The sequence below is a fragment of the Notothenia rossii genome (assembly GCF_949606895.1).
Source record: "Notothenia rossii genome assembly, chromosome: 5".
NCBI classification, from domain to species: domain Eukaryota; kingdom Metazoa; phylum Chordata; class Actinopteri; order Perciformes; family Nototheniidae; genus Notothenia; species Notothenia rossii.
The window spans coordinates 81369744-81380752 of NC_136903.1; the positions used below are offsets into that span (position 1 = coordinate 81369744).

Consider the following 11009-nt stretch of genomic DNA (forward strand, 5'->3'; position numbering starts at 1 on the left):
TGTATCTCCCACATGTGACGTGATAGCAACAGGTGCATCCAGTGTTGTGAGTGTGTGTTGTAATTGTCTTGTTTTCTGTCAGAAAAATAAATATATATCTTGCTCATAGGACTTGTTTATAATAGGAGACATTATGTTTTACTTTCCTGTGGTGACAGTGGAGCTAAGTGTGGTTTTTTGTTCAAACTGTGGTCTTTCAAAGTTTTACTTTCATGCTTGTCTGGGATTTATTTGTTGCTACTTTTAAAATGCTTTAGGAGGAACATAAAGTAAAAGACATTCAGAGTTCAGTTCCTCACATGCTGAAAGCAGAGCGGACGCCTCTCTGCTCGTCTCTCTAACCTTTCTGCTTTTCTTCTCCTGTCTGTTCTTCTCTGCATCGCCTCTCCCCCCCACCCTCACCCCGGTTATATATTACTCTCGCCTTCCTCCGTGCCCTCTCCTCAATCTACATTCTCCCTCCGTCTCTCTCCACCTCATTTCTCTCCCCCTACACACACACCTCCATCCATCCATGCCCCCCCCCCTTTCACTACCACCACCTCCTCCTCTTTCCTCTTCTCCTTTTCGTGGAGCAGCTCAAAGTCCCACTGCAGCTGATCCTCTCCAGCAGGCTTACACAGGAGTCCAGCAATATGCAGGTCTGTCTGTCACTCTCACAGCCCCTCTGATCTGTGTGTGTGTGTGTGTGTGTGTGTGTGTGTGTGTGTGTGTGTGTGTGTGTGTGTGCGTGTGTGCGTGCGTGCGTGCGTGCATGCGTGCGTGGGTGGGTGTGTGTGTGTACGCGTCAAGTGTGTGTGTGTGTGTGTGTGTGTGTGTGTGTGTGTGTGTGTGTGTTTGTATGTGTATGTGTGTATGTGTGTGTGTGTGTGTGTGTGTGTGTGTGTGTGTGTGTGTGTGTGTGTGTGTGTGTGTGTGTGTGTGTGTGTGTGTGTGTGTGTGTGTGTGTGTGTGTGTGTGTGTGTGTGTGTGTGTGTGTGTGTATGTATGCGTGTATCAGAGAAAAGGATATTCTTTCTCTGAATTTGAATTTCGATCATGTAACATTAGGTGCTTCAGTCTAACTACATCAATTTATTCTCTCTTTTGTGCTCCATGTGTGCGTGTGCGTGTGCGTGTGCGTGTGTGTGTGTGTGTGTGTGTGTGTGTGTGTGTGTGTGTGTGTGTGTGTGTGTGTGTGTGTGCAACATGTAAACTCTATTGTCTGTTATCTGATCGATTGCCTGCTGTGCCCCTGCATATATCACATTGTTTGTATGTATCCGAGTGTGTGTGGAATCTTGTCATGGCTGTTATCTGATCCGCCCTGTGTGCGTGTGTGTCTCAGCAGCCTACCCCGCTGCATACGGCCAGATCAGCCAAGCCTTCCCCCACCCTCCACCCATCATTCCTCAGCAGCAACGAGAAGGTAACACACACATTCATTCTCACACACACACGGCACACCATTCACTTCTAAATATTCATACATGCTGCAAACATTTACTCATATTTACTTCTCTGTTTGTCTTAAACCCTCCTGCCAATACGGTCCTGGAATAAACACCCACGTTTAAACAAAAAAATAATTAAATATCCAGGCAGGCAGGGCTCACTCTGTTTTCAGGCCTATATTCAGCCTTCTGCGAAAAGCTAAATATTTAAAGTCCTCTCACTATCACAGAGTATAGTATCAGTCAGGATTGATGAGAACAGACTCGCTTGAAGTCTTTAACAGAGAAAACTTTATGATTAAATAAAACACTTAATAAAAATGAATATTCAGTGTCAGTTTATATGATAAATGATGATCTCCCCCCTGTTTGTAGGGTGACTAAGTTTACTACCTTTATTGAGGGTTTCAAACTGAGCTGTAAACCTATTCATGAACTCAGTGAACTCCCGGCTTGGGACAGCCATGTTTAGGACCTTACTGCCCTCTTGTGGAAAATAAACAAAACAATGCCAGCATCTACCAGCTGTGGCTTCCCAGAGGCTATACAAGTACAGCAGTTAGGGCTCATCTGATTCATCTACTTTTAATATCAGGGAAATATATTGCAAACTAGATTATCACAACACAAAAATATAAGTCTGGTATTTTTCTTTAACATTAAAACATCCTTAGCTAAAAGAGTTTCATTCTCAAAACTTCAGGTAATCAGGCAATTAGCAACTCCCTGGTGGCACTATCTCTCTCAAACCGCAGGTACATGTGTTAGTCCTGCTGGGTTCTCGCATATCCATCCATTGGAAGCAAGTGTTATAACAATTATTCATTAATAGAAGACAAAAAATACTTTGTGTGGGAGTTGGCATGTTGCAAGATTGAGAAGAGACCCGGCTTTATAAGGAAATGATACACATTTCTAAATCCCATATGACACCTTTGAAGTATATGTCTACAGTTAAAGACATTTCGTTGTGTCATCGCTGAGGAGCTATAGTACAGCACGATTGCAAAGTCTTTCAGTATTTTTGCATGAAAAACTAAGGTTTAATTTATTGTCAAATGGTTCATTAATCATTTACTGTCAGTTGACTAATTGTTGGTCTTGGTTTGATTACATGTCGCTAAATCACATAATTCTTCCAACTACTTTATATCAGTGACAAGAACTGTAACTAAAATACAGAAGTTTTGGGAAATCACAAAAGATGTTCTAGCTCGGGTTGAATGGTTTATAAGACCAAAAAAAGCACATCTTGAAATTGATTGACTATCTTCAAAAGGTTTATGCCAGGTTTCCTCCTGCGGCTTTCCACATGCTTCTCCATGTCTCTCTCTCTCTGACCTTTGCCCCTTATCTCTTTTTCTTCCTCCCACATTTTGTCTCTCCCCTTCTCTCTCTCTGTTTATATATGCAGGACCAGAGGGTTGCAACCTGTTCATCTACCACCTCCCTCAGGAGTTTGGGGATGGAGAGCTGATGCAGATGTTCCTGCCTTTCGGTAATGTCATCTCCTCCAAAGTGTTTGTGGATCGGGCGACAAACCAAAGTAAATGCTTTGGTGGGTAAAAATGAACAAACCAAAAGATTATTGGTTATTTATTCTGATTATTCTTTTTTACTAATCACCTTCTTTACCGCAGTCAACACCCCCTCCCTAACCTCTCAACACCCCTCCCCTTTGAACAAAAAATGAAAACAAAACAGTGGAGACAGTTTTCTACAGTTGTGCAGAAGCTGGTTGTTAGGCTAGTTTATATATCATTAAAGCTGTTTTATTTTGAAGACTTATTTCTTACATTGATCATTATTTGAGTAATATACACTATAACACATCAATAGTCAAACTTATTTTGATAGAAGTGAGCTGTGTTATTTGCATAGTTGCATTGCCATTGTGCTCTTTATGCATGTAATACAAACGGCTCTCAGTCTCTAATTTACTGTAAGCAACAGCAACGCGTGCTAAGAATATAACAGTCGCTCGAGCATGCAATGACAGAGAGAGTGCTGTCTCACTTTGTGCCACTGACAGCACAATTTAGTCCAACGTATAATTATGAGGCAAATTATAAATGGCTGGTGGAGAATATTTAATGGAGAGTCCGTCAGGTGCAACCTATTTGCAAAGTAGCTTTTGCTCATTAATACAACACAACATTAATGTTGTATTATTCATGTTGCAATTTTGAGATGCAGGCTTTAATTTGTGATTTGATGCTTTCTCACTTTCAAGTGGGGGTTAAAAAGCGAAACTCAGAAAAATAGCACAACGACGTTGATGTTTTGGTTTTACATCCCATCACCAAGTTCATATCGTGATTTTGTTGCATGTTGTTATAATTGTGAACCCTTGTTGTTGTCATACTGTATTAATGCTTATAAAGCGCTGTATAATGTAGCTAAAGTAGTTGTTATATTAATGCTAAGTAATTGTGCTTTTTAACTGTTTTCTGCATAGATTCAATGATTTATTTTATTGTGAATTTCTACATTACTATATGTGTTTCATCTTATAGAACCCATCTTCATTATTCCTTACTTTGTAACCCCGGACTGTCCTTGCCTCTTCATCTAACCGCGTCCTCTTCCTTCTCTCTCTCTCTCCCGTCTTTCCCCCCAGGGTTTGTCAGCTTTGACAACCCAGGCAGTGCCCAAGCTGCCATCCAATCAATGAACGGCTTCCAGATCGGCATGAAAAGACTCAAGGTGCAGCTGAAGAGGCCGAAGGACGCCAACCGCCCCTACTAGCCCCCAGGCCCCAGCCAGCCGCCACCCCCCTGGCGGCCGGGGCAGCCGTCGCACACAGGGAAAGACAGGTCAGGCTCTCCTAACAATCGCTGTGGCTTTAGTCTGATCGGTGATTAGCTGAACCAATCGCTGCATATTGTATTGACAAAATGCTCAAATGGCAAGCTCTTTCTGGCACCGGCTGACGTCGTTTCAGTAACCTTTTATAAATGTCATAAAACATTTGCAGAAGCCTAATAACTGCCTGATCATCTGCAAATTGCCTGTGAAGAATAGTGATGACATGTTACCCTCTTTGTTGATAGTTTAAGTACGCATTTGTAAATGTTAATTCCATCTACGTCATTGTTGTATAAGATTTACAGTAGCGTATAGTCACCATTTAAAAGCGGACAACATACAAATCCAAAACCTTTCAGTCATGTTTACAGTTTGATGACTAACATTATATAAGGGATACAAAATGTTAAATATGTTATTATGTTGTGAAATGTTATGCCCTCTGTCATGCGTCTTATAAATATAACAATCAGCTTTAATGGCCGGTTATAACAAACAAAGCTGTAGGAGCGTTTACTAACATGAAGCCTCCTCTATTTGTAGTACAGCTTTACAGTAAGTGACCCTGGACGTTACCCTGTAGGTAAAAGATAATTGGTAAATGGTTCAGTGTGTTGCACCGGGAAGGAATTGCTTCCAAGGGAGAGGCATTTATTACCCCTCAGGCGGGTAATTGTGCTGTTCCTCTTTGTCTCCTCCCTTCATCTTTGTGATGGAGAGTTTGGGCTGCGTCGTTCATTCACCACTGATGACTTCATTCAAGGGCAACTTATCACCCACTCACAAACTAACTGAACCGTACCAGACGCTGTCCCGAGGCATATCACTGCGGGAAGAATAGCGCGAACCGGTACCGATGTGTCACAAAATATGTGGCACCATTACTTCTGATATATAAAAACATTTTCAACGGAACGCCAGAGAAAACATCTCTTTTTGATTTCCGTTCTTGCAGCCCGAGATTGACAGTCACTACAACTGATAACATTTCTGCACAAAGTGTTACTGTTAAAATACAAGCTAGAGCGCTGCTTAACTTCTTATGACACTTGAGGGTTAAGGTGTTTCTTTATTTAAAATCCCTTCATCATTTTAAAAACAGGATTAGACGGTGTGATTTAAATAAAAAACGAAACTTAATTGTTTTTCAAAAAGGAGATTACAACAGTGCCAGGGAACTAAATGAATTCACTGCAGGGTGAGCAATGATTTGTTTTCAACATTGCCAAATTATCTTTGTTTATCCATACCAGAACTTCTTAGAGTCTTAGTGCTGGAGAGGATGATTTAGGGAGAAATGTGTAAATTGTAAATTCATATTCTGCTGCTCCATCTGCATGTTGTTACAGCCCGTATAAATATAAAGAGGGCATACTGTCAGGAATAAACAGCAAAACGTGCAACAATGTCAAATGTTTTCCCCATTAACTTTTTCTAATGTAATGTAGGATGTGGGTCTCTTATGTGATTAAAGTTTATTTAGGCCCACAAAGACAAGCTGTCTCTTTGAATACAGAAAACAGAGGTCTGAGTAAATTAACAAACAGTAAAAAAAAAAAAAAAGTACAGCTGAGGCTAATAGGATTGTAATTAGTTTTAGAGGTATTAAGTTACAAAAGGAAGTATTGGACATTAATCATTTGTTATTGCACTTCCATTCATTAGTTGTCGAAACACTTAACAATTCACAACAAAAGACAAACGTGATGGTGGCACTAGACAACAAGTCTTCACTATGAACACTTGGACAACCAAATCTATAGGATTCATCCTGTGGGGACCATCAATCCTTTGTAGCCTATGTACCAAATTGCCATCTGTCCATAACTGTTGAGATGTTTTCCTAAAATCTAGAAATGTCAACCTTATAGTGGCGTCAAAGGAAAACTCATGGGATTCCCAATGTTGGTAGGATTCCTCCTCTGGGTATCTTAAATGTCCAAACCATCTGTTGGTGATCCAATAGTTGACATGTTTCGCTCTGGACCAAAATGGTGGACCAACCAATTGATTGATTGCCATTGAGAATCCCTATTGCCTCGTCAGTAGCAAGTCTAATACTTTTACTATCTTTTAATGTGCATGGAACAACACAGTGTTTGTTAGCTTTTCCTACTTGCAACTTGACTCAATAGATTTGTATTTCTTCTGTGTTTTCAGGTTTTGTTGAGCTGAATCATATGTTGACTTCTTGCTACCCGCCACTGAGTGCAAACTCGACATCCGGACCACTGAGGCTGCTTCAGAAAAACAGAGGAGAGAGAGAGAGAAACGATGACCGAGTCAAGGACGCCTCCTTTTGGATGTACTAAAACTTTGGAACTCAGAGAGAATTTGTACCAGCCTGGTTAGCCCCAGGACCTTTTTTCTTCTGCACACATATACACACCTCTTCCCCCCACAAAACCCTGCTTGAATGACAGCTACCTTTTTTCTGGACCACAAAAAAACTTTTACTTGAACAATGAGGAGAACAAAAACAGTAAGAGTAACTCGATCAAACCTACTTACAATGACCAACCCTACTGAACTCTTAAAGGGAATACGGATGTCAAAAGTCCAACAAGAACAAAAACTTTTTAAAAACTGAGTAGAAGATTGCCGTAGGAGATCTTTCCGTAAGATGGTTTGAGTTTGGGGCAATTGACTTTTGAAGACCAATTTATAAGACTTGAAACGCGAAGGGACAAGAAATTCTCGGCGAGAGAACTTAAGTAGGGAATGTGATATTTTCAGGACACAAATTGGCTTCGATTTGGGATGGCCATCTTTAGCTCGGAGTGCCTGTCCGTTTCCAGGGGATACCGTTGCCAAGGAGAGCCATAGCAACGGTCTCCAGGGAGTCTTACCTGTCATTCCTTAGTTGTTTTAGGGACCAAAAGACCAAACGTTTTTATTGCTGAGGACTTGTAGCTCTAATATACTCGGACCATTGCATCTCCTTCAGTCAGTGTATACTGGTTGGGGAGTTGCACTTAAAAGAAGTGTACATTTCGAATATATACAACACATGTATATATACATATATATTGCTGATATGCTTTTTTGAATACAGGCAAAACTATTTCAGATGACCAGATGGGGTCTCTCACTTCGCTAGTTTACAATTACTCAAAATGTTTATTTTTTTCTCTTCTCATTTTGTCTTGGGAGGGATGGCGAGTGCATGGGAGGGGCTGCTCCGTATCACAGCCTTATCTTTTTTAACTTGACATCCTAACCTCATAGATAGAATAACATCAGAAACGTTTGAAATATATGAACTTGTTTATATTTGCAGTACATATATATGTATAACAAGCATTCAAGCAAATGTATTCATATATACAGTATATATGGATAAATAGATATTAATCACAAACAAATATATGTATTTATATGCACATATTTTATATATGTGTGTCTGTATATAGAACGGCTACTGACTATGTTGAGCTGTAATTTTTTGTAGATTTTAGCTGGAGTTTGAAACATTGCTCTGCTTGGGAAGAATCGCAAATCTGGCAGCTCCCAAAACTGCAGGCATTCCTATCTCTGATTAACTATATGCTGACACACGATATATTGCTAAAAGATACATGTGTGAGGATGCACACATGGTGTAAATATTATCTGAAAATGCAAAAAGCCACATCTCAGTAGCAGGCTTTAAGAGAATCAGGCTAAATGATTTTAGAGGAAAAGGACAATTATCTTCGACTCTATTCCAAACATATCTTTTGAGCTTACACACAAACACACACACACACACACACACACACACACACAAACTTCTCTTTGAAACTTGAACCAAAATGAATACGTCTCACAACCCTTGCTCTCTTTTGCATTCAGTAAAGTGCATGTAGCGTATGGGCTGTCACCATGTCAAGGTGTGCCTTGTCACCTGCAGAATCTGCCATCAAGCACTGTGCTCTCAGAAAACAACGAAAGAAAAAAAAAAATTGCTCAACACATACCACTGCAAGCAGCCAACGCGCTATTATGATGTCAAAACTACAGCCAGATCCATATCATTTGTCAGCCGCGTAGAGAGCTTCAGTGCATGTCCAATGTTACAGCTGTTGGCCATCAGTGTCTCTAAAAAAAAGCATTTAGAAATAATCATGCGATTACCCTTCAAATAAAAGCGGGCATTAGGTAACCTGTTAGCACAGGTGCTAACTATCAAAGCTGTGTACTTTCCACTGGTTGGAGTCTAGGGTAAATGTCAGGGTTGCGACTGACATGACGTGTCTTGATATGAGAAGTGATTGAGCTCATCGGACCCGACATTAGGTTTGAATGGTTATGAAAGTGATGTCATATTGATGAATATGCTCTAATTAGAGCGCGGGCATCCCATTGAGCAGAATAAGAGAGGGTTTGATCTACTTTCACATCCAGCAGTTAATGTGTGGATCTGCTGGTAATACTTGACATGAAGCATATCCTTTAGAAGATGTTATATTGCCTTATCCTCATACACTCAAATATAAAACATAAAAGTATAATGAAACTGTAAAATGAAGCAATAAGAGTGAAAAGCCATTTTCCCATTAGAACTGCTGTGCCACTGAGGCTGGTTTCATATTGCTTTAGCATACAGTTTCTCATAAAAGTCTACAAAAATGGTATGAACACTTACCATACACCTGCAAAAGGTCAACGGACTTGGATTTATTGGTCCCCGCATTCAACACATATTCAGCTGGTGGAGATTACTCAATGAATATTTATATATCTGAATATTTATAAGGCTATATGACACTTTGGAAGACAATGCTTCCTGTTGGGTGCTATTACTAGTTTTTCCTATAAATTGCTCATTATGCCCTTTCCCTGGTGTCTGTGTGTAACCTTTTTAGCAGATTGAATAATTTAACATTTACCTTCCAAATCCAGTGGGGCTAAAAGACGCCACTCTACATCCCAGGATGCCACTGTTTGTATATGCCACATAACAAGGCCCCCACTGTGGCGTACAGTGTGAAACCAGATGACCATCGTGATCATTTTCACCCCGACAGTAGCCGCCGTTGGTTAGTACAAAACGTCCGGCTGCCTTTGAGCTAACAGTAACATCCGGAGCTAAATGTCATGTGTCTGGTGTCCCTGATCGCCACACTGTGCCCTCTTTGACTGGCCCTCGCCGCTCTGAGGAAATTGAAAAAAGGTGTGGACACGGTCTGTGCTTTTGAATGGTTTGTTTGAGCAATCACTCATGTCTTTCACCTAGCCCATGTTTTCATGTTGAGGGAAGTGAGGGAGGAGAAGCAGATCGACCGCGGGAACTAGAAAGCCAATCACCTCTTCTTCATTTGCTCCGACTTAAAGCTGCAAGTTTACATGAGAAAAGAAAAAACAAAGTATTGTGGTTCAAAAACAACAAGAAACAGAGCAGAAGTTTGAATATAAATATATATATATAAATATATACATAAACCGATGAATATACTGTAAATTGTTTCCTTTTTTGCTCTGTTTTCCTCTGTACATAGGTTTGCATATTTTATAGGACTTTTACTTCTATCTACAAGGACTGGATAAAGTACTTTAAATACTTAAAAAAATATATGAATGAAAACATGATAATGCTCAATAAAACCAGGTACAAAAAAAAAATAGTCGCTAGGATACGGTACAAGCTGTAGGACCTGACCAAGGAAATTTATCCAGAATACAGTCAGGGAGAGCATTGACCTCAGTTAGAGCTTAGACACATTGACCTATTTTATAAAATAAAAAATACTTTGATGGGTTCTATTCATTTATCTATTTGTTTAGATATTTATTTATAAGTCATGTCCAAGATAATATGCATGCTTTCATGGCATTATTTTTCTATGAGTTGGTACGTGACCAAATAGTTTTTATATGACATGCATGGGCCACTGCTGTGGTCCACCGATGATCATCGCTCCTGTCTGCAGGACCATGCCTTCATGAAGGGGGAAACACGCTCCTATTGACCAATTGATGTCAAAGACAGATTTGTAATCCTTTATTTATTTATTTATTTATTTTGAGTTGATGTATTTATTTATGTATTTATTTGTGCTGTTTGATTCAAGATCTGAGCTCTCTTATTGCCACTGATCTGTTGCTTTGTATCACTACCTTGCATATTAACACTTCAAGCAACCTCCGTATTTAACAACTTCAAAGACTGGTTTTACATTTTCCTGTTGCCGATTACCTATTCAAAACAATGCAGTACTATACTAAAGCCTTATGTATATTTGTAATTATTAATTCATATTGTTCTGTTCCTAAAAAATTTAGCTTTGTTAAAAGATTGTTAACAAATGAGCATTAGCTTCCATTCTGAAACCTAGGTAAACTTTACATAATACAACTGTCCAATCAGACGTGTAATCACAAGAACATATGCCTTGAGGTCACTATGAGTTGCTGCTAATATACAGTATAAAGGAGCTGAAGTCTGATGAAGCCTCATCTCTGATTAACTGCCTGAAACAAAAGAAACATTTTTGATTTGTTTTGATTCCCCTGCTCCCCTTTCTCCTCTTGCTTTGCATTGTTTGACAGAGCTCTGATCTTGTTCAACTGATGTGTTCTAACAAGAGTAAAATTCAATGAAAACTGCACTATCTCATCAGAAACCATTGAGTTACTATCATTCTTTCTCAGTGCTGTTATCAGTGGTTTTATTTCTAAAGCGCAGTAGTATTGCTAGAATCACATTTTCCTTCATATGGTTTTCAAAGTATTCTGGAAATCTATTTCCCAATGTCAGCACACACAGAGGGAGGGGAAATGAATGTT

General features: G+C 39.7%; 1 protein-coding gene across 16 annotated transcripts in view; it reads left to right on the forward strand.

The window, feature by feature from the left end:
• Window positions 1–8223, forward strand: part of celf4 (CUGBP, Elav-like family member 4) — an 81238-nt gene extending 73015 nt beyond the window's left edge. For 8 of the 16 annotated variants that reach the window (XM_079680156.1, XM_079680170.1, XM_079680166.1 and 5 more), the window contains 5 exons: window positions 579–641; window positions 1328–1408; window positions 2848–2991; window positions 4054–4249; window positions 6402–8223. In XM_079680156.1, the coding sequence (XP_079536282.1) occupies window positions 579–641; window positions 1328–1408; window positions 2848–2991; window positions 4054–4181 (416 nt within the window). In that variant the 3' untranslated portion in view covers window positions 4182–4249; window positions 6402–8223. The remainder of the gene's footprint in view (window positions 1–578; window positions 642–1327; window positions 1409–2847; window positions 2992–4053; window positions 4250–6401) is intronic. The other 8 variants (XM_079680168.1, XM_079680159.1, XM_079680160.1 and 5 more) reach the window with 3 other exon arrangements.
• The last annotated feature ends 2786 nt before the right edge of the window (window positions 8224–11009 follow it).